This window comes from Orbicella faveolata, unplaced genomic scaffold (genome assembly GCF_042242905.1).
Source record: "Orbicella faveolata isolate gen_17 unplaced genomic scaffold, um_ofav_v1 contig_1, whole genome shotgun sequence".
NCBI lineage: Eukaryota > Metazoa > Cnidaria > Anthozoa > Scleractinia > Merulinidae > Orbicella > Orbicella faveolata.
Window position 1 is genome coordinate 20,313,230 of NW_028301536.1, and position 27,381 is coordinate 20,340,610.

General features: G+C 38.2%; 3 protein-coding genes across 4 annotated transcripts; 2 read left to right on the top strand and 1 right to left on the bottom strand.

Moving 5' to 3' along the window:
* Window positions 1-1,321: 1,321 nt before the first annotated feature.
* Window positions 1,322-9,226, top strand: LOC110048620 (polycomb group RING finger protein 5-A-like). The gene is made up of 9 exons (XM_020754392.2): window positions 1,322-1,428; window positions 2,329-2,440; window positions 4,617-4,719; window positions 5,228-5,283; window positions 6,030-6,122; window positions 6,596-6,719; window positions 7,196-7,325; window positions 7,491-7,571; window positions 7,851-9,226. The coding sequence occupies exons 1-9, from the start codon at window positions 1,414-1,416 to the stop codon at window positions 7,899-7,901; spliced, it is 765 nt and encodes a 254-aa protein (XP_020610051.1). The 5' UTR covers window positions 1,322-1,413; the 3' UTR covers window positions 7,902-9,226.
* LOC110048619 (polycomb group RING finger protein 5-A-like) lies at window positions 4,310-23,674 on the bottom strand. Of its 2 annotated transcripts, XM_089294758.1 has the most exons (11): window positions 18,458-23,674; window positions 17,603-17,714; window positions 16,273-16,375; window positions 15,580-15,635; window positions 15,092-15,181; window positions 14,612-14,720; window positions 14,118-14,250; window positions 13,956-14,036; window positions 12,469-13,453; window positions 10,689-11,745; window positions 4,310-5,576 (listed from the first exon to the last, which is right to left on the bottom strand). In XM_089294758.1, exons 1-9 carry the CDS (start codon window positions 18,554-18,556, stop codon window positions 13,403-13,405), a joined length of 834 nt encoding a protein of 277 aa, XP_089150884.1. In that variant the 5' UTR covers window positions 18,557-23,674; the 3' UTR covers window positions 4,310-5,576; window positions 10,689-11,745; window positions 12,469-13,402. The 2 variants fall into 2 exon arrangements, with proteins under 2 accessions (XP_089150884.1, XP_020610048.2); XM_020754389.2 differs by lacking the exons at window positions 4,310-5,576; window positions 10,689-11,745; window positions 12,469-13,453 and having other exon boundaries at window positions 13,460-14,036.
* On the top strand, window positions 23,664-27,160 carry LOC110048621 (GS homeobox 1-like). Its single transcript, XM_020754393.2, has 2 exons — window positions 23,664-24,196; window positions 26,250-27,160. The coding sequence occupies exons 1-2, from the start codon at window positions 23,959-23,961 to the stop codon at window positions 26,507-26,509; spliced, it is 498 nt and encodes a 165-aa protein (XP_020610052.2). The 5' UTR covers window positions 23,664-23,958; the 3' UTR covers window positions 26,510-27,160.
* Window positions 27,161-27,381: the final 221 nt, after the last annotated feature.

Sequence of the window (27,381 nt, forward strand, 5' to 3'; positions counted from 1 at the left end):
GTTATTTCTTCAGTTCCTATTTTTACTTTCAGAAAGAAAAACTATTGAATAATAAAAAAATACAAATAATTTAAAATCAAACGGTACTGAACCTTTATAGATCAAGAATAAAGGAATTAAATAGCAAGATAGTTTGTTTAATTTGAATTGTGTCGTTTGCATTGTTATTAGTTCTTTTATAACGCGCGTTAGAGCCGAACACTGTGAAGAGCAGAACTGCCAGTCACAAGTGTTTACTTATTACGATTTCTAAGATAAACACGAGTGTGCTGCGACATGGCAATATCGCGTATCGACTACAGAATTGAAATACTGTATTTAAAACCACGACCTGACAGATAAATTCTAGTATTAAATATCCAGCGAAATGTCAGTATTTTATGCTGGCGGTGTTTACCAATGTGTGGCACATTATTATACCCCACGTGGGTCGATCGGTTCCTAAAGAATTAAACTGATGAGAAATCATTGACTAGGATTTGCCTTACCAACGTTTTCTAATATTTCACTTTGTGATCTGGCCGTGATGTATTCAGATGTAAATGTTTAATGAGTATGGTGTAATTTTTTGTGTTTTGAGGCTTAGCCGCGTTTCTCAGATATTCACTGAAGATTTACATAATAACATTATCCATCTCTCCTTCTGTCAATTCTTATCAAAATATTGCTTTAGCATTTCTAAGTTTAGGAAAACAATATAACACTAAATTAAGAAAGCTGTTTTTGTCGCACGCCAGTTTATCTTAATTTCTGCAATTAAATCAGTGAACAGAAAACAGAGAAACGCTTGCAAAGTTTTGTTATAAATGAAAACACGGACATAAATACAATTTCATTGCTCCCTCGCTAATTTTTAATGTCAAAGAAAACCTAGAGACATTCACGTCATGAAAGGCCATTAAGATATTCAGCTTTTGTTTATTACACCTTGCTTGTATTGTTCGTCTGTTTTTATTTCTTCATGTTTTCTGTAAATGATGGAACACGAAATAACTTACACATATCACTTAGCCACAAACAAAGAATAACTGGCCAAGATCTTATCGAAGGGAGGTTTGATTTCCAGAAGATGTTTTGAGAAGTTGATTATTTCATAGTCTCGTGGAAACTGAAAGAAACGTAAACTTAAAGTGACCATTATTCAGCAATTAACAAGTTGGTGCGTTGATTGTAGCCGAGTTTTTAAGTTGATTCACAGGAGTCTCGCCTCCCAATGATTATTTAGATATTTCCAGCTGATGAGTTAATAAACAAGTTTGCTGATTCATCCAATTGGCGGCGTGGGTTTTATCCGGGAATCTTCATCACTTGCGACCGCAGGCCACATGAATAGAGGTCGTAAAGAAATTAGCTGTGTTGTCACAGAACACAGACGAAATTGACAACGCCGGCTGCAAGTCTGTCCAGTTTCAAATGGCTGTTCTTCAGGTAAAGGAAGTCAAAGTCTAGTCTCTTTTTCACAATCTTATTTTCAAATAATGCCTTTCTATTTACTTCACATTTTAGACCCGTTTAATATTTATTTCAAAGCCGGTGTTATCTCAAAGGTTGAGTAATTTATTGGTAAAGGGCCATATGCAATGGCGGCAAGTTGAAGCTTGTCTTAACCTTTTCACTGCTTACGTCAATAATTTGCAACAAGCATTGACAGAACTGAAACTTATGACGTGCTCTCAAGGAAAGAGAAACACAATGCCGTACTTCCTTCCTGCCAGTAATATTCCTTGTAAAAATCATGATTATACCACTAGGGTCACTTTCCTCATAGTCTGTCCAAATGTGATAGTTGAAATTCCAGCCAGTTATATCGGGTTAAAATACGGTAAATATTTTAATACTGACCAACATGGTACAAATCTAGTGTCACTTAGATTATTACCTTTATAATACCCCGCTAATCATAATCAGTTGCTCGGGGGATTCGATTCCATTAATCACTCAAAAAAACAACTGTGGCTTAAGTGTTCCTCCACCGCAGTGATGTTACAAGTTACTTGAAGCAAAATTTGACAAAATGGCGCTATTGAATTCAGGCCACTGCATTAATTATGGCGAATGAAATTGTCAAATATCAGCAGAAATTGTTTTAATTCTGTTTTGATTAAGCTCCACCGTCAAAGAAAACATTCATATTTTTTTGCCGTCGAACATCAGGTTACCCTCCGATGAACGACTGACACCTGTTTACGGAATAGATTTGAAAATTTGGCTGGGAATTTCATCCCGCTAAACAGTTTAAAAGGCAGAATAGCTTAATCCAGAAAATGCGAGTGCTTTTAAAATATTGTTTGACGTTCAATGTTATCTATGATTTGTATGTTCTATTAGTCAAACAGGGAGAGAAAACTCAAGCTTCAAGATCTCAACTCGTTTATTACATGCGAAATTTGCAGAGGATATTTGATCAAGCCGACAACGATCACAGAATGTCTTCACACATGTAGGTACCGGTTGAGCGCCACGCATTGTTACAAACGGCAATAATTTTGGACGCGATAAAAGAATATAAGCCCCGTCCATCGCTTCTGGGAGTTAAATAATCAACAAAACCAGTATCGAGTTGGATAGAGCAAATACAAACGCGTCTTTTCCCTTCAGTAAAATGAAACGCAGCAATTTTGCGAGACTGTCGCATCCTCATTGCACGAAAAAACATCTGCTTACGTTTGTTATGTACGACCATCAAACACTATTCATTTCTTTATTAGTTTAACTCAGGGAGGCGAAACTTTTACGAGTGTAGCTTTTGGCGGCGATTAAACGAAAGTTTTTGCTTGTTTCGCTATGTTTCGCCAAAATGATCTCTCCGGCAACTACTGTTCAAACGGCGAAGACTGAACTCTGCGCTTTGCTTCGAAACGGGTATTAAAAACCTATCCACGCTAGTGTTTTACGAGTGATTCTCCATTTGAGAGTCATAATTATTCATAAGATGGCACACTTTTGACGCTTTTAGATAATTTTATTAGATACAACAGTGGGTAGTGATAAGCCTAAATTATGGTAACAATTGTGAAACTTATAACACGACCAGTCGGTAAATGTGGCCTTATCCTGTCAACAACGGCGAGAAGTGTTTTCTACATTGGAGCCGCGGGAGAATTAAATGCTTTCTACGCCAACGGCGAATGCTTTACGTCGCTACAGCTGGAGTGGAAGTCCGCAATTGTTCAAGTTTTATTATTTATTCTGTGTCCTAGGAGATAATAAAGTACCCCTGAGGGAATATACATTACAATATTAACAGATCACCCACGAAGTACCACGCGATAAGTTTTTGTCTTGAAAAATCTGAACGCGTGTTTCACGCCTACAAAAAGAACTCAGATCATTGTAAAAAATTATCAAAGTTACGCACAAAATAAATCGCGGTCGGATTAAAAGGTTACTGAATGGCAGGAAAGATGACCCTTTTGTAAACACGTGCACTCAAAACAAAAGGTGCTATAAGCTTTAGTCAGATACATCATCAAGTTTGTTTGTTTGTCCGAATAATGATGTTTCTTTAAGCTTGAAAGAGAAATACTCCTGTTAAATATTTTGAAGAATCAGCTTACATATGCAAAATTAAAAAAAATTGGTATCAATTTGATATACCTGGCCAATTAAAGTCCCGACTTCTTCGAGGTACTGCATGAAAATACGTGTATTAAAACGCCCTTATTTTTTTGGCATCCTGTGTTGGACTGAAAACTTGGATAGAAAAGTTCAAGAGGATGCAAAAGCGTTCAGCTTCTACAACGGGCACCTTTATTAAACTCGATGAAGCAAACTTATTGTATTTGATCGTAGCGACTAGAAAAGAAAGAGTGCAATTTGCCCGTAAACGTGTCCTCTTCAGCTTATTAATACAAATCACGTCGCGATAATGTAGGGTGCGAGATTGCAACAAAGTTTCAAAAGCGCATATTTTTCTTAGAAACAAGTTCTGCCCTCATGTCACGTATGAAATACGTGCTTAAAAACCACCTCTTGTTTTTGCTGTCAGTGAGACATCAAGTTGAATTGTGTTTGATCGGCATTAACGTTTTTGATAATAACTTCAAGAGTAGCTGAATAAGTTTTTCTTTGATCGAAATGGCAGGATATTCATCAAGTCGACTATTTTCAATATTTTAAAATAGGGAACCCGAACAAGAACAAAGCATTGGATATTTGTTCAGCTTTAAGAAATAATCCCTAAGCATGTGTACCCGGGAGATCTGTATGTACACAGGCCAACATCACAGATCAGTTTTAATTAATTCAGCTATGTACACAAACCGGGCAACTCTCGTATTTTCGCGCGCAAATCATGTCGCCAAAGCGGTTTCTTTTTTTTTTTTTTTTGCTTGCGTTCTGAACTACACGACTGTGATGAGGTTCTGTGGCAGGAGTAAATCACGTTCAAGTAGTCGCTGCTTACCACGAGCGTTTTTTTCGGCCACATTCGATTATATTTTCCTTGCACACTCGTAAAAGTTGCCTCCGTGATAACTTTGGGCCTAGCTTTATTATTGTCATATTGAAGCAAAATGATTGCAAATGTTGCACCATGTTTGCAAAACCGTGTGAAACAAGTTTTAATGTAACACGCAACAATACATGTAAGTATATATTATTGTTTGCTTCCACAGTCTGCAGATCGTGTATTGTGAAGTACTTGCAAGATAGCGAAGACAATAAGTGTCCAGCTTGCTCGATTCTCATTCATGAAACAAATCCATTTGAGATGCTCAGGTACTAATAGAGTCACACCTCTTTTTGTTATGTAGTCCTAGTGACTCTCGCAGGCGGAAACAGTCTGAGAACAGCTGCAAGTTAACACTCCTCAGGAAGTTGACGTCCAGTATGGGCGGGTCCGAAACCTACCAAAAGTATTCCAAGGGGCGTTTGTTACTGACAACTACAAAAGTCTGGTTTTTGATCAGGATCCCCAGCGTCCACAAACTGAATCTTGTATTGCTGGAATTATAAGCCAATGTGCGCTTAAAGGAGGTGTGTTTGACTACCCAGCCCTGTAAAATGACCCAAGACGTAGCGGGAGGATAAAAATATGTGCAAACAAATATACATGTGGCTACTTTTGTCTTATTTTAACAAGCTCGTCAACAATAGCGCATTTGATATTTGTAGGTCATTTATAGTTGCATACGTGCTTCAACACAGCAACAGTGTAATTCTCTATTAAATCTTAAAATTGTTATAGAAAGACAAAAGATGGTGAAATTGTGTGTTCTGTTAACAGGTCAGACCAAACACTTGAAGACGTTATCTATAAACTTGTTCCCAAACTTCAAGAAAGTAAGCGGTACAAATCTATGTCTTTGGGTGTCCACTATCGAAACAAACGTAGATTTAAAAGTACAAAGTGTCCGATATATTACAGGTAATTAACTACTTAGTCTTTAATGAGATAATTGGTGCGTAATGATCGGTCAGTGGGCAGAGGGCTCGACTCTGATTGGCCGAGAGGTCCGGGTTCATGCATGGTCAATCTTCTTCATGGTTGGCTTATGTATGGCTTATTCCACTCTTCTAGTGCCCCTGTCCACCTTGGAGTATAAATCGAGACTGGTAACTATCGCGGCAACCTCCTGTGGAATTAAAAGTTTAAGTCTTTACTGTACCTTTCAATAACATGCGGACTCTAAAATTGAAAGCTCAACCGACAAATACGTTTTTCGCTAATGTTCGGCGGCTCCTCCCAGCTTCCGACTACTGCCGAGCGGGCGGTAATCAAATCGTTGAGCACAGTTCAGACAACGAAACCCCTGCAACAAAACAGTGCTCGGCAGCGAAAAACGCATTTGTCGGTTGAGCTTTGAATTTTAGAGTCCGCATGTTAGTGAAAGGCTCAGTAAAATGATAAGCAACGGGCTTGGAGAGGCCTTCTGTTAGTCACGTTCTTATTCATAAGACTCTCTAAGAAACTGGAGAGAGTGAAATAGTTGTCACTGGAATTTTGTGTGCATCGATCATTACCTGGATCACTACAGCAATCCACATCGACTAACAATGCTTAAAGAATGTTGCTATAATTGTTTCAGATGAGCAGAAGAGGGAAAAAGAATTTAATGAACAACACAACTCTGAAGAAGAAAAGAAATCAAAGAAAGAACCTAAAGACAACAGAGAGACAGGTAAATATTTTTTCGCGAGTTTTTACTATTTTGAGTATTTTTTTTTTTTTTGCTTATTTAAGTTTAATGTATTCTTTTGCTGTATGATATTCTCTGTATTATCCAAAATAAAATGGTTGTTGTTGTTGCTGTTATTGTAGAAGAATCTCGTCAGTATCTGAGTAAGAAGTCTAAACAGAAGTATTCTTTTTCAAAATCTCTGAATCTTTTCCAAATTTTTACGTTTTATTATTACAATTACCCGAATGACAGTTTGTCACGCTGATCAGTGTACGAAATTTTATCAGCTCAGCCAACTAACTTAAGAATTCGTCCGGACAATCGACGAATTAACTCAAGATTTCCGACAAAACATTGTCGGTAATACCGTAATTATAAAGAGCTTTGTTCTAAATCATATACTAGATTTTTAGCCGTAAAAGCACGAAAAAAACATCGAGAGCTCCGTTCTGTTTTCTTTATCTCCTGATCAGCCCCTGATTCAAAAACTGACGAGCCAGCGAGTAAGCGAGTGAAGCTGTCAGCAGAGGATCAAGATAGCAAAGAAAACTATCACCGGGATGACCCACAGATTGGAGTCTGTCTGGAATGTCTGAGGTAAATAAGTGGCTTCAGAACGTTTATTACTTCATGACAAGCTTAGTTGATAACGTGTAATAACTACACTCACTAATCCGACTTCCCGAATCCCTTTTATCAGTCACCACCTTCGTTGGTTTGCTATATACAAAGAAATTTTAATGACGTAAGTACATCATAAAAAACTTATGAAGAAAAGAACATTTTTAATTAAACGATGTACCCGTAGTACAGATCGTTTCGCCCTTATAGATAAAAAAAGAACAAAGTCAGTAAGGAGCAGAAATTAAAACGTAATAGGTTCCAAAATGCGATATTTGAGGTTTGTGTTATTTGGATAGCGAGTGTTGATACGAATCACAACTGAGTCTTTTTCCAGCCGACATGCCGAGAAATTCGAGGTCTTGTTTGTAAGAAGCAAATGTTTTGCAAGCCTGCTTGACAGTAACTGATAACAAGGCAATGTAACTTAACTTCATGTTGATCTGATTTAGTGACAACTCAGTTCAAGAGCAGCCCGTGAGAGAACTGGTACGAAAATACATCCGCTGTTCATCACGACTGACAATAGCACAAGTCAAGAAATTCCTGAAAGTCAAACTTGATCTTAGAACCGCTGACCAGGTATGTGATTTGCGGACAGTTGAACCGCTCTGAATTAACAAAACAACCGGTCTGACTAGTTTACAGTTGTTGGATTGATATTACCTAGACTTAAAAATTTCTTTTGAAAGGCAACCATTTCATGCAAAAACTGTTTTTCATTCTTAAGTTAAATTTTCTTTCCAGGTTGAAGTGATGTGTAACGGAGAGATCATGGGTAAAGATCACACACTGGAGTTTGTGTACATGACAAGATGGAGGGTGAAGGTAAGAGAATGTGCTTGTTTTTTGAGGGAATAAAGTTTCAAAGTTCAACTGAGCCAAAACTCCGATTAACAACAGTGCAAGACTTCAACCTGTAATTTCACGTAAGGTCGGGTTATTTTGGATCAGAAAAAAGAAAAATAAACACTACATTCTACAACGAACACATGATTTATGCACACACAAATGAAAGACAATATTTCGAGCGTCTAGAGCACTGTCTTTCAAACCCACATGTCCTAGATATTTTTATTATAATAATATATTGGTGTCATTTTCAAGGAGGGAACTGTCCTCACTCTCCAGTACAGACCAAGAATGGATTTCCTTTGAGTGCAGTTCCCAGGAGGCAGCGAGCGCTCACAAGACTGATGACTACCAAGTGCAGCTCACGACAGCTATCTATTGCGACAGTGTAAATAGAAGTTAATATATTTATTAAGAGAGAAAGAGAGATATTGTACACAGTACGTCAAGAATGATGTAGTTATAAGAATATTAGTAAGAATTTAAAATTTGGCAGTTACCACTCTAGACACGGACAATCCGGATACGAAAACACAAGGAAAACAGTATGATGCTAACCTTAGACGGATAATCCGTCTGAAGGATTTTGAGCATGGATCATCAATGTAAGACGGATAATTCGTCTTGAATTAACGCCAGGAGGGATAAACTCAAATGCTCATCTTGTCCTGAAAAATCTGGGACTAGAAACAGCGCATTGACACATGGCGCCTAAGGTGCAAAGAGAAAGGGGCAAAGAAACAAGTACACATCTAGAGAGAGGATGAAGTCTTCCTTTCCGCAATCGTTTTGTCTTTCTGAAAGGCAGAGACAAACCCTAGACTCTTGTCCAGGAAACTGTAGCTTTGAAGAAGACTGTCCTAGCAACACATCACTAGCTGCACAATACAAGAAGTGTTGGCCCTTATGCGTTTCAAGAGATGGACTTCGCGAACCTCTTCGAAAGAATATTGAATTGTTTACAAGTTTTCGTTTTCTCTTGGTTGAAATGAGAAAGCACAGGATGGTCACCATATTCAGAGTTGTGGAACTGTTCAAACCCATGTGTGAATCAGAGATGAGAAAAACTCGAAGAGTTTATTCGTCTCAATTTCACATCAAGACGGATTATCCACCCGACGGATTGTCCGTCTTGACGGATTATCGGTCTCTAGTTTGAAAACAGCCAATGAGATGCAGAGTAACTAACTCTCGTGTGATTGCACGCTCAGGCTTGCCTTATTCTCTATTTTCCATTTCCCCATAATTCACTCTGTTTGCCCCACCCCCCTTCCCCCTCCCCCTCAATTTTGCTTAAACTTATGTTGTCAAATGCTCTTGGGAATATGCGCAGACCTCCCAAGAGCATTTAAAAATAATAGTTTATGCAAAATTTGGGGACCAAACACAGTGAATTATGGGGAATTGGAAAATACAGAATGGACTGTAATCGTGCGACGAAGGTGCGGAATGGCATCACGCGAGTAGAACAAAATTTTAAAATGTTAAGAGATCTTTTACGATATAAGCAAGTAAGCAATTACGTGCGATACACAACTTACAAACATTGCTTTTGTATGCGATTTATAGCAGAACAACTTAGTAATAAAACTACATTAAAACAATAAAGCTAAATAGATTTTATCTCCGAATTAGTGGTTTTAGTACAGAAAAAATTTTACATCTATAATACTATATAGAGAAACGTGAGGCATATTGCAAACACAGCTCTTGGCACCTAAAACAACAAACTATCTTGCTATCAAGGCGGCGATGGGTTTAGGCCGGCCATGATAGCAGTTTTAGTAAAATGCAAAACTAGCCATTCGGTCTGTTGGTGTGTGGGGCAGACATTGGAATTCGAAACAAGGCAGTCCTCTGAAAATCAGTACGTCCCAGTAGCCAAGCATCTGAGCTAGCCAAAATCATCATGTTATGGAATTATTCTTGACTCCAGACCATTTCTACTACAGTAGTGAAATGATGGCTAAAGCTGCGAAAAAATATTAGAAATGATAGAAAGACAACTGAAATTCGCCGGTTTTAACTTGTCTGCCCCCTCAGAAATCACAAGCCCAATTTCCATTATGATGAGAAAATAAACATGACTGGCGCCCTATCCCAACAAGTGCATATCAGTATATAGGTATGTAGGAATCTAAGCATAGAACAGGTGTTGCATAAACATTTTCTCGCAGTTCGCATTTTAGCTTTCGACTTCCATCAAGCGACTTCAAATGACCTAGTTTCTTTTCCCAGAAGACAAGGATAACCTACCGGCGACGAAATTGTAATCAGTAATGAAGCATAACAAGGATCTGTGTAGCCTGAGTGAAAATATTTTTGTCTTTGCTCCTCGTCCAGGCTTATACCAGAATGTTTTCGCATGACGTCACGGCAGCCATATGGTGTCCTAAAGCATAAAACGGCAGCCATGTTGGTGTACCAAACCAATCCAACGGAAGTTGAATTCTTTTCCTAAAAACACTTTTTGTTCCAACACATTTGCGTGACTGCCGACTACGTGAGTAAACGTTCTATACTATTTTTCAGTTAGGTTGTCTGCAGAAGAGGCCGATGATACCAGGACATAGACCTGGCATGGAAATAATTATTCCAAGAAAAGGACTATCTAATATCAATTTTCAGTTTTGTCTCCGGTTTATAGACAGGAAATTGCAGTAAATGTTTGCGTCATTTTTCCCAATGACTGGGAAAATGGTGTGAAGAAGGCTGGGATTTTCATTCTTGAGTAGCAAAATGGAGATTATATCTGACACAAGCCCTGTGGAAAGCCACAACTGAAGTGTGACCACTGTAGCTTCAAATGTTTTTAAGTAAGCAAAGATTCAACTCACCTCTGGCATAGACTTTCTAGGAGTAGAAAGAAAGTGCAGGGTTAAAACGTTTCCTGCTATAGCGAATTGCCTCCTGATAATTGTTTCGTTGGAAAATTATACTTTTAAAGAACTAAGGGTGTGTGCTTAGCGCCTGCTTTGTTTGCTGCGTGTTTAGTTGATAGTTAGGCTTAAGAAATTTCACAGCCTGTGATCGCGCAAACATAATTTTTTAACACAACGCAAAAGTTTAAAAGTCTTTCTTTCGTTTCCTTACCTCTTTCGTCGTAATTTAACTTCACCAAGAGCGTTTTTGGAAAATACTTCTTTTGTTGCCTCTGAGCAAGTTAATTAGATTGTCGAAAACTCCGCAGACAAGAAGAATGCTGAAAGGTCGGCAAACGAACTTCGTAGATTATTACGTCATAATTGAACTTCAATGACGCAAGCAAATCAAGCGCGCGCGAATTATGCTGTGATCAAATCATAGATTGAACTTTTGTTTTGTAGTTTCTTACGTCCTCTTTACTCATTTCTCTTACTCATCTACTCGTTACTCATTAACTCGGTAGTCGTAAAAGATTAAAATTTAGCCAAAGAAAAACGTTTATCTGCTGCTTAATAATTATAAGAAAGAGTAGGAATTGTAGGCTGAGTAAATTAAGAATTTAATTATGTCAACTGCGCTTTCGGGTTCTAAAGCCGTAGGAACTGCTGGAGTCGTGAGGTAACGAGATTAATTTCTTCATTTTCTAAAAAAAGAAACAACTGATGTTATTAAATCCGGCCTTACTTGTTGGACAAATCATGGGGCCCACTCATAGACTGAGAGGATTTGTTTTATATGGTATGGCATTGTTAGCTATTGTTGCGCCACTGCTTTGGTGGGACGAGGTCGAACCAAAATATTCCAAATCCAGCCATAAATTAGGCCACATCAAGTCAGTCAATTGATGCCGCAAGATTTAAGGGCAGTAAGATATGAGAACCTCAGCAACAACACCAACAATATAACAACAACAATAATAATAATGATAATAATCTCTCCTTATTGTTATTATCAGGTCTTATCACTATTTTTTAGCAACGTTTTGCTAACAAATTTACAGTCTTTATTTCTTTTTAATTTACATAATGCTGGTTAAGTTTCGTATCCCACTTCATTTGGTTTACCAAAAAATCAATGCAACCTCGTCGCTGTAGACATCTTCGTCACCAGTCCTAATTTGTGCGTCATGTGACGCACTTCGACAAAACCAATCACAGTATGAAAATAGAGATTTACGAAAAGTCAAAGTTGGCTTGAATCTCCATAGTTAAGCTTTACGCTATAACTTAAGGTTACTTCAAACCTTCGCGGGGTATGTTGGTCGATTTTTTTTGGTCAAGAAAATTAATGTCCGCGAAGCACAAGTTTGCATACTGTGAACGCCAGGGGTTCTATTATTTCATTGGCTCGCGGCTTTCAAGTTGACACATTCCTCTGTGAAGGCGTGATATGTTTATAAATCTTTAGAAGGCGAAAACTCGCACTCGTTTTTCGAGAGAAACCCCTCTCTTTAGATGAACTAATAGGGTATGCAGATTTGACGGTTTTCCATGAAACTTGGTCAGAACATTCACTGATAGATATGGAACAAAAGTGTGTCGGCGAATTCCTTTATTTTAAATACTTTCCTCGTGGCGGCCTTTAACGTTATAGGTTACGCGAATTTTTCGATAGTCGAACTTGACAGATCTATAAAAAGATAACGAATAGAAATAAAAGAAAATGCTGACACGTTTTTGGAGATTGAGGCTTTGTGATTAACACTGCACAGTTATTTTGCATGAACGATCGCATTTGATACCCGATTAATTCGCTGGAACGTCAGTCGGTCATTTTGGAGTTGACGGCCTCTGCCGCCTTTGGAAAGGAAAATCCAAAACAAAACATAATGTTATCGAATTGTACATTTTACAACCTTTCTGTTGATATATAGTCTGTGGGGGTTTCCTTGAAAACAGCGCGCGTACGAATTTTTTTCTGGAGGACTCCCGCGAAGGTTTGAAGTAACCTTAATCACTGACTCGTTTAAGTTCTTCAAGCCAACTTTTAAGCTACCGAGGGTAAAGTTGAAGTAAACCTTGTATAAAGTTGGGGTTTGCCCCTGGGTGTTCGCTTTTTAACTTGATGAGCGTAAAGGTAGTGTAAAGCCCATCTTTAGGTAACGTAAAAGTAGCGTAAAGCTGTTTAAATAAGAACTTTACGGGAGCATTACGCCGGCTTTACACAGTAGTAAAGTTTTTTTTTTCATGCTGTGAACAATTAAGGCCTTATGCGTTCCATGGCGCAATGAGGACAGATGATGTGAACAGTTCTAAATAGACCATAGAGTATAATGTGTATGACGATTGTATGGACACCGATAATGACAACGTATACTTCATCGAGCTCCTTGAAGTTGAAGTTAAGACACTGAAACCATTCAGAAATATTTACAAGCAAAATACTACGTATGACGATGAGATGAGGTGAGTGGTGCGTGTGATATCAAAGCCACATCCGCAACCTGCTGCAAAAACCGCTCAACCCAAGAATGCCGACGTTTTTGCTATCTGCATAACAAGGAGACCATCAACGTCAACCGACTTCAAGTTAACATTATGAGTCATCCTCCATCTTCTCAGGAGTGCGAACTCCCCTCGGTGAGTGAGCTGGTTAGTCGAACCTTTCTAGTTCATGAAGCTGTTCCCATGTGTTCCATGTGAGTTGCTGAACACACACCATACTCACTCGGCGTTTCCCAAGTCAGAGCCATGGCCGAAAGAAATATACGATGGGGGAATTCGATCGGTAGCCCCTCTTATAAGAAAAAATCTTCTGAGGCTCTGGTCTCGAGGGTCTTGTTCTTGTTTAAAGATGACTGACTTTTATTTTTACTTTACAGTTTTTCTCTAAATGAATCATCTATGACTCCAGACCTTTATCTAACTTTCCATAATAGATGTTTAAAGAAAATCTAATCTTGGTCTGTACTGAAGCACAAGGACTGATCCCTCCTAAAGAAATTAAAAGAAAAACAAACAAACAACCAAACAAAATGATCTTCAAAACAGACAAAAAAATGGGCTTCGATAGTTTTTGAGTAATACAATTTTCTTGTTCTTTCAAATCGTTAAGGTTTTACCGCTTGGTTCACATTTGAGACGTCTTCTAAATATCCGTGACGGACTTTGAGTTCACTCCCTCAGTTTGCATTTCATTGGCCTTTCCTTTACTCGTTGGAAAAGAGCAACGAACGAAAATGCCCGTTTTCGCCAAACACCGCTATATTACACGTCACCGGCAATCCTCTGAGAAAGAGGAAAATACAGGTCTGGACGAGGTACTGGACTACTCGGGCTGAGGAATTCTAAATGCTGAGGAATCCACAAGCTGACTAGAGCAAGACTTTTTTGATCAAAGATCTAAGGTCTTTATTTTTTTTAAGTTGCAACAGCCTCGACGGGTTTGGGTGAGGTATTTACCATTACCATTAAAACAGGAATTCGGTTCACTTGCCTTAACCCTCCATCTGGTCATGTACACAAATTCCAGAGTGTGATCTTTACCCATGATTTCTCCGTTACACATTACTTCAACCTAAGGAGATATGCCTGGTGAGTTACACTGATGCACGTTTTATGAGCGAATAGCCGTCGAGAGCACATGGGGCGCATTTACCTGGTCAGCGGTTTTGAGATTAAGCTTGACTTTCAGGAATTTCTTGACTTGTGCTATTGTCAGTCGTGATGAACAGCGGATGTATTTACGTTCCAGTTCTCTCACAGGATGCTCGGCCTGAACTGAGTCGTCACTAAAACAGAACAATCTCAGTCTCAGTTCCTTTGTTGACTTGTTTGTTTTTTTGTCACATTGATTGATTGATCGATCGATTGATTGATTGACTGGCTGACTGGCTGACTGGCTGACTGGCTGACTGACAGACAGACTGAATGACTGACTGACTGACTGACTGACTGACTGACGGCTTGACTGATTGACTAATTGATTGACTGACTGACTGACTGACTGATTGATTGATTGATTGACCGCAAATGTAAAGACCTTGATGTAGCCAAGCACAAAGAAAACGATCGCTTTGCTGACTAAGCAAGAATGTTGGCAAGATAGAGCAGCTAAGTGTTTAGTTACATAAGAGTTTCAGCAAATCATACATCAGACACTCCAGGCAAACTCCAATCTGAGGGTCATCGCGGTGATAGTTCTCTTCGGTCGCTGATAGCTTTTTTCGCTTGTTCGCAGGCTCGGTTGCGGAATCTGAAGCTGAGGAAACATCAAAGCAATGGGAGTTTGTTACTCAATTACCAATCTATATAGTCTCAGTGCTCAGCAAGCAGGGCATGGCCTATACAAGAATACACGGGGACCTGCCATTTGTTGATCCATAACCTTAAACTGTTGATCGTCTTTCTCATCAACTGTTCGAAGAATTTGAAAGTACGTTAAATGGTTTTAGACTCGAACATACCTTTCTAGTTATTTTTCGAAAAATCAGTGGATCGAACAAATACTCGTCTAATAATAACAGCTAAAGGGTCTCAGTGGACATGGTTGCACAAGATAACAAATTGAAAGACCATATCTTGAGCTAACAACTGAAGGTCATTGCTAAGCCACAAAAGAAACCCATGTACCGTATTCTTTGGTTTCTTCTGCCTCTTTTGTTTTCTTCTCGTTCTCAGAGTTGAGCTGTTCAAGGAATTCTCTTTCTCGTCTCTGCTCACCTGCAAACAATTAAAGTTTTTGGGTTTTGAAAATTTTTAACGTGTCACTGTACACAAGATAAGTTGTCGATACTCTGAAAATCCTAAATAACTCTCAATTTCAGGCCATAATTAAAATAAGAACACAAACACTTATCCGACTTTTTAAAATTGGATTTTGAAAACTTCTTAGCCAATCACAAATAGGCGACAAGCGCGTACGCAATAATTTCACATTTTATTGCCATGAGACTATTTCTGTGACCAGTCCCACGATCCAAACTAACTTTTCATTGCAAAGGATGTCATTTCCCTAAATTAGCCTCACCGACGAGTCGATCATAACGACATTACACGTATGCCAGATAGGCCGGTTTGGATCTTAAGTTATTAGTTACAGTCTTCATATAACGTCTTACGTTCTTGCAGTTTGGGAACAAGTTTATGAATAATATCTTCCAGAGTTTTATCGGACCTGTCAATCAAACAACACACATGACCATCAGTGGTGAACATTTGAGCAACCAAAAAATACAGTTAAAATCCGCGTGTAAAAACCTAGATGTTTTAAAAGAACCTGCTGGTTGAAATTTGCCATTTTAATACCCAAAAATATAAGAACCTGGGTCTTATATGTTACATTTAAATTATGATAAACATTTTAACCAAGGATTGCATGGACTTTGAGATTGCAAATTTATATTACAATAAAATACATAATACAGTTCTGAATAAATAGTGTATATTCAAGGACCAAACACAAGTTTATTTATTTTTTCTGGCAATAAACAACTATATATCCTTCATAGAAATTAAGAACCAAATTGCCAAAAACTACCCCAAAATACAAGAAACTATTTTGCCAGACTTCAAAAAATGTAGGTTTTTACAAGCGATTTTTTGCTGCAGTGGAAACCGAGATAGCTCGTACAAGATTGAAACACAAAACTGAAACGAAAACCAAAGGAATTTTTCATGAATAGCTTAAACCTCCTAATACAAGAATACATGGCATGCCCATTAGTCATAGTACGAGACTGGTCTTAATGAGGCGTTGAGACGTACAAGGGATATGCGAGTGCTGTTTTATAAGCAACACTGTTTGTAGATACCTGAGTAAGTCGAATGGATTGGTTTCGTGAATCTGAGATGAGCAACTGGGGCAGTTATTGTCGTCGCTATCTTGTAAATATTTCACGATGCACGACCTGCAGACTGTCAAAATGGCACAGTTGGTGAAGTCATTTTAACACGTAATCATCAGAAAGTACTGCTATTACTTAGTAATACTTTCAATCAGAGTTCTTCTGATTGAAGTCTCATACATTTTCTTGTTTCACTGTAAGTGGGCAAGTCATAGCGGTATCCATCAACTGAATAGCATTCAACTAGAAATCGCCATTTTGTTTTTCGATTAACAAAATTAATCTACCATCAGCGACGTACTCAGAACACCTCTGGCAGCAATATGTTTTAGTTTAAGAAGTCTTTTTAAACCTTCAAAGAAGCTACCTTGCGGCAGGGATCAAATTTGCTGGTCATCTAATCTCAGTTGAATTCGAACTGCACTATTTATTTGTTCACAACGACATCTATTACTTCTTTTGACTGAAGAAGTCACGAATTTGAAGTCTTTACTCTCCATGCAATATAGATTTTATCGTTGTTGGTAATCTGTTTATAATGTAAAGCTTGTTTCTTCTGGTGTACGTTATTATTTCCTAGGATTCAGAATCAATACTAAACTTTAAACAATTTAATATTTTCAATGCAGCTGCCAGCGACGCGAAGCATTCCTGTTGGCATGGGTGCCCTGTTGGCGGTGAAATGTAAACTTTTAGTCATTTGAAAAGCAAAATCCTGGTCTTGTATTTGCTGAGCTGTTGTGTAAAAATAATCTAATACCATTGTCTGGAAAGCGTCGAAATTGCGCCACCTTATGAATAATTCTGACTAACAAATGCAGAAACATTTGCAAATCATGGTTTGAATGGATTTTTAATCTTCGCTTCCAAACATCGCCTAAAATTAAAAACTTGATGTTTCGACGGAGACACCAGCCACGTAAAAGCAGTAGGCAAATTAAAATGGAGGTAGAAGCAAATAAAGAATTTTCCACTGGCAACGAAACAACTCTTCATCATTTCATCTCCGCAAGTTAAACTAAACAATGAAATGAATAGTGTTTGATGAGAAGCTCAAGCAGGTGTTTTTATTTCCCTTTTTCTACAGTCTCGCGATAAATAGAAAATGACTGAATTATTATCTTAGCCTTGTTCTTCTTTTTCGTTCACGAAAATTCGATACCGTCTCATGGCGAGTGATTGAACTCCCAGAAGCGAACAGAGAGGAAATGTTCCGGCGAGAATATGGGTTTTTTTTGTTTATCGCGACTGAATTATTGTCGTTTGTAACAATGCATAGTGTTCAACCAGTACCTACATGTGTGAAGACATTCTGTGATCGTTGTCGGCTTGATCAAATATCCTCTGCAAATCTCGCATGTAATAAACGAGTTGAGATCTTGAAGCTTGAGTTTTCTCTCCCTGTTTGACTAATAGAACATACAAATCACAGATACTGGCGGGCATCAACGAGTACGTTAACAGGTTTCTAAAGTATTAGTCGGTCGAATTTCCGAGCTAATTTTTAAAACTATTTGTAAACAGGTGTCTGTATCATAAGAAAGCAACCACGTCGATCGGCAAAACATTATTTTTTTAAACTGTTACTGTTTTATAATTCTCTCCTCTATAATTAAGGCAGTGGAGTAAATTCAATGGCGCCATTTCGCGAAATTTTGCTTCATACAGTTGTTTTTGTTAGTGATTAATGCAATCGAGTCCTCGACCGACTGATTATGATTAGCGGGGTATTATAAAGGTAACGAACTAAGTGATACTAGATTTGTACTGATTTGTAACGTGTTTTAGCCCTATATAACTGGATGGAAATTAAAATATCATTACAAATTGGAAGGAAGTGGGGAAAGTGCACTCGATGGTATAATTTTGTTTTTTACAAGGAATATTACAGGCCCCATTGTGGTTTTCTTTTGTCGAGCATACGTCATAAATTTCATTCTTGCCGATTCATGTTTTGTATTATCGACGTACAGGTTCCAACCGGTAGTTAAATGTTGTTATTCAAGTTGCAACTTCCTGCCTAGAAAGTGCCTTTTTTCTACCAGAAAATTCTGTAAACAAGAGCTAAATGGATTCATGAAGTACGCCAAATTAATAAGCATTACGTTAAAGTAGTAGTGTAAAAAATTCACGTTGTTTCAGTTTCCTTTACCTGTAGAACAGCCATTTGAAATTGGACAGGTTTTGCACACTTCCAAGCTCTTCTGTATATTGTGACAACGCAACTTATCTCCTGTTGCCTTCCATTCATGTGGTCTGCGGTCGCGAATGAAGAGAATTCCCGGATAGAAAAAAGCGGCCGATTGGACGAATGAATCTTCAGCTGGAAATGTCTTAATACTCATCGAACCCTTAGACGGCTGAGAATTAACTTAAAAAATTAACCTGCAATCAACGCTCCAACTTTAAGTCACCGGATGTATTAATTGTCCCTACCGCTTAACATTTCGTTTAGTTGCTACGGGACCGCGCGTCTACAGAAATATTCTATCGCTCAAAACAGATCCACGTTTCTTTGTTTTCTGCTGACATCAGAAAAAAAAAAACACTCCGTTAATTTGATCCTATGGTTTTTAAAATTTGGAAAAACTTTTGTTTAAAAGGACAATATTTGCACAACGACAGATGTCGCAGATGCAGAGCAGGTTATATTGATATGTAAATATCCAGTCACGACCGTATGGACCCCTAAACGCGGAAAATATCCCTAACATTATACAACATTTATAATTACATATATCTATACATTGATAACAAAAAGCACCCGTCAAAGATCGGAAAAGGTGCGCGCTCTCGAAACTGAAACAAGAGCATTTAAGATGTGGATTCCCTGGTTAATTATAATACTCTGCGTCTCTGCATTAATTAATAACGGTTGCTATTAAAACGTGGTTTCCGCAGCTATTTTCTCAAGTCACAGACCATATGTACTTGAGCAAAAGAATAATCCATGCTTTCGTCTAAAATTGTGGTCAGCTAGTAAGGCATAGTTCCCACTAGCGACATAATGACACAAGAAGGACGTTATGTTTACAGTGTAAACATCCCGTCATAATGACATAATTAATTAGCAACATAACAGCATATATGAAAATAACGACATGAGGAAAAACTGACCTTTCCTATGTTTTTGTGTCGATGTTCACATTGCGACTTAAACACGCGTTATGTCGATATGTCGATACGTCGTTATGTCGTGATGTGGTTACGTGGTTATGTGCTTTTATATAATAATTAAATGAATGCGCGCGCTCTGACTGGTCAATCAGTTATAGTTTATTGTGCCAGTAAACTCATGGAAATTTCGCGTGTCTTCTGAATTATTATTTAAAAGCAACAGACCACAAGTTTTTATGGTTTAGAGGCATGATAAACCACTTGGGTTGTTGGAAGAACACTCAAAAAATTCGTAAATCACGAGCCGCAGGCGAGTGATTTACGAATTCTTTGAGTGTTCTTCCAACATCCCGGAAAGTTTATCAGCCTATAAACCATAAAAACTTGTGGTCCATTGCTTAAATGTCGCTATGTCGTTATGTCGCTCGTGTGAGCTAGGCCTAAAGCCTGGTCCACACTAGCCGAAGCGACATAATGACATAACGACATCGTCACGAACGACATAAAAAGGACGTTATCTCGTTTGTAGTGTGAAATGTAGACATAATGACATATTAGCAACATAACAGCATGAACATAACGACATAAAGATAAAACTGATCTTTTCCTTATGTCGTTATGTCGCTAGTGTGAACCAGGCTTAATTCTTCACAGTAAACACAGAAGAGTGTGAAGTAGCTTTTTCAACCATATTTTGTCTCTGATCGTAAATCTAAACCCGTCCTCTGTCTTCGGTATTGCATTTGTAACAAGTGTATAAGCCCCACGAAGTTTTAAAAGCATTGCAAAACTATCGAGAAACTCCATTTCAAACCATTGCTGCAATTCTGCCAGGAGTGAATCGACATGCAACCTGGAAAGAAAGCTCAATGACTACATTGGGACACTGGTCAATGAATACATTGAATTCCTCTTTCGCAAACCTGAATCTGAGTGAAGCAATTTACTGAATGTTAACCTCAACAGGTATGCTTCCTTGGCGTTTGGCAGCTAGGCTATAAAAACCTCGAGCAATAAAAGTTTTTATCTCTGTTTTCTTGTTCGCACTTACTGTTTTACGTGTAAACTGGACATAGTTCAACAATAATCTGATCCCATGGACCTTAGGGTAGCTTAAAACAGGCATCCAAAGTGTACTTGTGCCACAGTACAACCTGACAGAACTACTCAGTACCAGTAGTCACACACTAGGTTTCACTGATATAGAAGTAAAAGCTGGGACCATGTTTAATTACATATTATAAGAAAGAAGTTAGATTCCCGCTCAATAGCTGTTTTTATAAACAGCATGGAAATGCAAATTAAAAAAAGGGCGCGCTGCGTATAAAGCAGGATTTCCTTTTTATCGTGAGTACATAAGTGTTTTCCTCAGACACCACAGGATGCTTTAAATTTGACGAGAATGGGCGTTTTAAGATACAGCGTGACCCAGAGCACAAGCACTCCAAATTCTGTCACTTGGAATATGCGCCATGTAGGTAAGCAACATCCCCGCTGAAATCCGCGGGCTTATCAGGCCTAGCTCTCACTGACAACTAAAGAAGATTTCCTTGCCAAGTTACTGATGTGTGGGATTACAAGATTCGCGACAACTCACAGCTGCTGTTGAACTGTGTACTCGTGGGTCCTCTCCCTTTGTTCGAAAACTCGATTAGAGGACTCTTCTTCCGACCGAGCGGGGCCGTAGCAACAGGCAAACCGAGGCACCTGCCTCAGTTAGTTTGTTTTTTTTTTCTTTGTTTATAGTCTTCATAAACACCCTAAATACATAGGAAGATAATTTATCCATGCACATTCGGCCCTACTGAGCTCAACCAACACGTTCAGACCAGAAAGTTCCCATTCTCGATGTCCCAAGATACGGCGATCCTTTTGGTCAGCACCAAGAATCTCGACTTCCTGCTAGACCCAATTTTCTGAGCATGTGCAGAGTATTCGTTTCGTTTTCCCAGCCAATCAGATTCGTCAGATGAGAAGGGATATCCATGAATCGATAATTTCTGGTGTTTTACCCTCCCATAGGTCGCGATACTAGGTGCTGACCAAAAGGATCGTGGCCTCTGGTGACGAGAATGGAAAATACCTTATAAGTCTTAGAAACCTAAACTAACTATTAAGCTGCACAAACGCAAAATACCTTCCAAATAGTCTCTCAGCTTTTACTTGCACCTATAATTTGAAGTTTTTTGTTTACTTACTTTTACTTGTTTACCTGTTTTTGTTTATCTGGAAGTTTAACTTCCTGCCTAAACGCTATTTCTTGTTAAAAACTGTCAGTATTGTTTACAGCGTATTTTTGATAAGCTGATTTTTTCTCGCCTGCTTATGTCTTTAATAGATTATAACTAGTTTCAGTTAAATTCTAAAATTGATTCTTTTTTCGCCAGTGAATTCGTACAAAACAAAATACATTGATATGTTGCTGAGAAAAAAGTGTTTGACTAGAACGAAAACCAAGGACTTACTGTGAAGTCACCTTTCACTGAGAGTGAAAACATTGTCTTAAATCGAAAACCGCGTTAATTTTCTTGTTATTTTCATTCTCCAAGTCCTTTATTTTCTTTTGTATGTTTCCGCCTCGCAGCTTAAAGTTTGTTCTCAACGCGGATTAAGTTAAAAGGATGTACGAGTATTAATACAGAGCTGAAATTACAGAAGGCGAGTTTTTCATCGCTTTTGTTATTACCACCGAATTAGCGATTCTTCTCCAGGTTTCGGGTATGAAAAATAGATGCATTTTAAATATGATTAGACACCTGAAAATAAAATTCGTAATAACATAGAATTAAAGCACCTTGCAACTCAATCTAATATTTGAAAGCGGTCATTTCTGGTAAAAACAGAGAACATCAAAATTTTTCCAGTTTTGGAATTTTCAAGGTGGTTTCTCGTTGAGTGCTTTTGTTGACTTATGAAGAAGAATAGTGGGTAATTCTTTTCTGACAAATATGGTTATATTTATGAACGAAACGTAAATATACTTTTAAATCGCCGTCAATTCAGACGGCTCTGTAATTAGCAAGTAAGAGCGGAATAAATGATAGGCCATAATTTGGTTCCGTGTTGTATGAGAAATTTTCTTCGTGTACTAATTGGATTCTCTTGTTAATCGCCGCGAATTAATTCTGATGGGACGTCAAACGTCACAAATTAAGTGCAGCCAATTAAAAGAGGAGATTTTAAGTGCTTTAGCAAGCACCGCGGGAAATAAGGGGCAATCTATGGAATATTTATCAAAATCACTAGAAACTTTGAGTTCCTATAGAGAAGAACAGGCATTAAGCATAATGGAAAATCAAGCTTTGTAATCAGCAAAATCTGTGCCTGTTCTAAGAATCTTTTTCGACGTTCAAATTGTTTACTCGCACTAATGTAGGCTTTTACGGGTAGACACAAATGTTTGCGATAGCAAGTAGAGTCAACAGAGAAGCACCTTTTAAAGTAGTAACTCCAGGAACTCTTAAAGAGTATTCGTTCTTACAATGCAGTTAAGGATTTTCTATGTTCACTCAATTAGTGACTTCTATGACATGTGAATAATGTTTTAGTTGGTAGTTATACTTGCACGCAAAATACGACAATAAATTCGGTGTTGAAATATTAATGGCCAAAACTAAATTTTAGGACAAATTTGCTAAAGTCATTTCGCTTTATGTTACGAATATCAACATAGTGATTGTAAGCAAGGTTTGCCGACCGCAGTTCTTCAATTGCCCTTTGAGATGGAATTTAGGAACACAGAAAATGCTTTTTATGTGATCGTGAAATGAAGCGGAATTGTTTTTGTTATTTGTTCCTTTTGCTATGATTGTACCTAATCTGAAGCCCAAGTATTTGTAATAATAACTAATCAAGAAAAGAACCTAGAATTCCCAGACTCCCCGTGCAGTGTGAATAATTACAAAACAATTCACTGTTTGTGATGTTTCGTGCGACTGAACAGTTAAGGCACGATTATTAAACAATTTAAGAGTAAAGCAACATTTTGTACCGGTTTCAGTGAAAGGCTAAAAGCTTGTTACACAGAAATTTTTTTAAAATCTGCTCGAGCGTCAAAGTCCATTAGCAATGAAGAAAAAAAAGTACTTAATCAGTTAAAGACATAACAAGAAAGATACATGGGAAAATTAGATAAGTCATTTGCCAATGAAGAAAGATGGAAAAGCTTTAAGATCCTTATTAAAAATGTATAAGACAAGGAGTAATAAGGGGTCACCAAGCCACTAAAGACTTGTCATTGTCGATGAAAATTCCCGAGGAGCGTTTGAAAACTAATTGGAACAGAAACAGCCCTAAAGAAGCCCACTGAGTTGCGCTGTCAAATGTCGCTATAAGTTCAAGAGTTTTTTGCTTCATTCCCGGCTTTTATAAGTAGATAGCTTTGATCTTGCTTTCATTGAACCTTTTTAAGGTGGCAGTGTAATTTTCGTACGCTCTCGTTCCCTGGAAGAAGTTTAGTGCAAAGGTCTTCCTGTACAAGTGTACCCTTTAAAGTTCAGCGTCCAAGTTCTCAAGTTGTTGCCGTGCTAAAACAAAATGCAGGACACCACAACATCGGAATCACCTTCCCCGAGTACATACCAGTCTCGTGAAGACAATAAACCGCGCGGATCTCCTCCGCCTCTTGTATCCATGGACGGAACTCGGAGAGACTCTCTTGTTGGACTTCAGAGGCTTGTCTACAGCTCGCAGATATTTACGCATTCACGAACGTCCCAAGAAGATGCTCGACCAGTAGCCAACATTGGCGAAAACGTGGTAGAAGTGAAACCAGGTATTTCCCTTCTTATTTTGACTTTTAAAGATCCGTGAACGTTTACCGGTAGTTAAGGATATTTATTTCGTAACCGGAGACACTTAAGAGCATCATCAAGACCATTAAAAAATGAATTGTTTCACTCTATATGGGTATGGCACAGACCACATTTACAAGAAGTCAAAAACTGACTTGTTTAATTCTTCCCATGACAAGGCACAAGAAACCAAAAGCTCTGAAAATTTCTATCAAAAAAACGCTAAAATTCTTTCGCTTGTGCTTTAAATTACCATTATTTATTATGCTTTTTAATGATTCATGATTTGTCACAAAGTAATATTTTCACTCAGCACGAAATCATCATTAAGGTTTTAATCATTCCACAAGAGGTCCTCGCCGCGCGTTTTTCACTCGACAACACATGTGCCCACGACAGGTCCATACACAAGATATCTTACCATGGCGGTTAAGGACACGAAAGAGGCATTTGTGATGTTCACGATAACATAAAAATCCTGAATGTTGAGGTTTCTTAAGTAGAAATATAATTGATATTGCACATAGCTGTCATGAATTTGTTCCTGCGAGTTGACCATAGCACAGCAGTTAAACTCGAGAGCAAATAAAATGACTTTTATTCGCCTGGTGGATACGTTATCAGCGAGTCAATAAAGACGCGTTTTTCCTTGTCGGTTTGATAAGTAATGGCTAGAAAATCGCGGACAAAGGGAGGAAATATTGGTAATTATTTTTATTCATAAATAAACGATGTTCGGATTTTAAAAGATAATTCTATTTCCTTTTCGACAATTGAGAAATTAAAAAGAAGGTACCTATGAATCTCATCAAATTTTCCTTGTGTCAGTATATTAAAATACCGTCTTGGAAATGCTAAAAGATGAAATCATTTCTTTGTTTTGTTAATAGAGTTTCGGTCTCTTCACTTTGGCAAAAATTATGGGTCGCGCCCGGTGAAGCATTTTACTCTTCCGCATAGCTAGCAGTGCACCTTTTTTTTTTGATACAGATCTTTTCAAATAGAAATAAGAGCAACCATGCACGGGTCAACAGGAACTGGACTGGGTAGAGCATCCTTTTCGGCAAAATCTCCTGGGAGTACTCAAGGTTACCGCGGCGGAAAGTTATCAATGATGTCAGTCTTGCTAACATTCTCATATCCTAGTCAACTTTCATAGCCTCGAGGACCCGTTAACAGGCTTTCCTTTTACAGAGGAAGGCGACGGAAAGAAGGGCCTCCTAGAGTATAGACCCGCGGAATTATTCCACCGGAAAAAAAAACAAAAAAACAAAAAAAACGATACTTTCCCCTTTGGGCTCAATAAAAACGGTTCAGTGTTGCATTGTTCAACGTGAAGGATACTCGCGCACCTTTCCAATCATGCAGACAGCGAAAATGCAAAGAATATTTGCACATGTACTTTTATCTCGCACACTAATTATTTCGCGAACTTGCTGGGGCTTTTAACATGGGCTTTTAACATCGGTCCCTTTGGAAAGTTTTGTGGAATATCTGGGTTATTTGGCTGGTCTGTTGCGAGCGCCATAATCAAGGTTTAAACTTCATTCGTTTTAAGACTGAATTATGAACCGTACACTATCATAAAGCAGTTCCTTCTTATTGTACAAAAACTCCGCGAAACTTGAAGCCCATCCCTAAACTTTTGAAATGAATTCGAAAATAAGAAAATCCTTTGTTTAAACAAGTTTTCTCCAGAAATTTCAATCTCTGCCTCGCTGTACTGAGTCATTTTTACTCCCTAATGGGTTCCTGTCTGCTCTGTTCTACAACTGAAATAAAAACACTATTGCTGTGTTTTCCATGATCTTTGATTCTTTCTTAGATACTAAAATTGCCATTCTTAGACATCAGCAAATTCCAGTGCTGTCATGAAATACAGAATGTCTTTTTTCTCATCAAGTCACATTCATCACAACCTTCACCAGTAATACTTTAACTGGGCTGGTAAGATAACATGGTAGCAAGAATGTCATTGTGCAAGTGCATAAAAGCAATGTGCTTATGCTGTTAATTTGTTCGCTATGTTGTTAGGTCCCAGGCCCGTTCATTCACAGCCCCGGTCAAGTCTCCCGAGTCCAAAGCCCAAGAGAAGCAGAACTTCATTCACGCCTGCGCAGTTAGAGCGACTGGAAGAGGAATTTTCAGTGGATATGTACGTGGTTGGTTTGAAGAGAATGAAGCTGGCTAACGAGTTAAACCTGTCCGAAAGACAGGTTAAGGTCTGGTTCCAGAACAGAAGAATGAAGTACAAGAGGGAAAGGGCAAAGACCAGATCAGACGGAGGAAAATGATGTCACTGTGTTGCCAAGGCAACCTGTTCTCAATATACAGCATGTTTATATCTATATACCTTAAATCGTCGCTTGATTTTGTAAATACCAATACCTGTACATTTTGAGTTCATATTGCGAAAAATTGCCACGGGTTGGTAGGATGTGTTCTTTTAATAAGCTACTGTACATTTAAAAGGGACACTTAACCCTGTAAAAATCAATTGAAAAAGCGTTATTTCGTCCCCTTTACTAGCATTAAATCATTCAATAAGCCTTTCTCCAATTAAAGGCGAACAATCAAGGGCCTGATAGCAAGTTTACAAGGATTCAAACAGCACTCTCCCATCCCCGGAATAGTCTGAGCCCGCAATTTGAAGCTGGAATGTTGCTAGGCAACCTGCAGACTGCACAAAGATGTTGCCATATTGACATGAAACCTAACGAAGAGCTAGCGTTAATATTGAGTGAAGTGATTTGAGGGTTTGACCAATTGAACATCAGAGTGTTCTCCCGGTACGCTACACATATAAGAACAAACACCCGCGATTACCAAAAGTGTGTCTTGGTATTTATCGACGCAGAAAATTCAACTGTACACTAAGCAGAAAAAATTCCGGTGAGAATGCACCTCTTTACTTCAGGTGAAATAAAGCAGTGGCGGTGTTTATAGTTACGTTTGTATGGTGTGTTAAAATATTTAAGTACAATAGATAACAATCAATTAAACAATCTCAGTTAGTTAATCAATTATCATTCAGTCGATCGATGCATCCTGTAAACAATCAATCAATCAATCAATCAATCAATCAATCAATCAATCAATCAATCAATCAATCAATCAATCAATCAATCACGAATCAATTAACCAGGCAAGCTGGCCACAAGCAAAT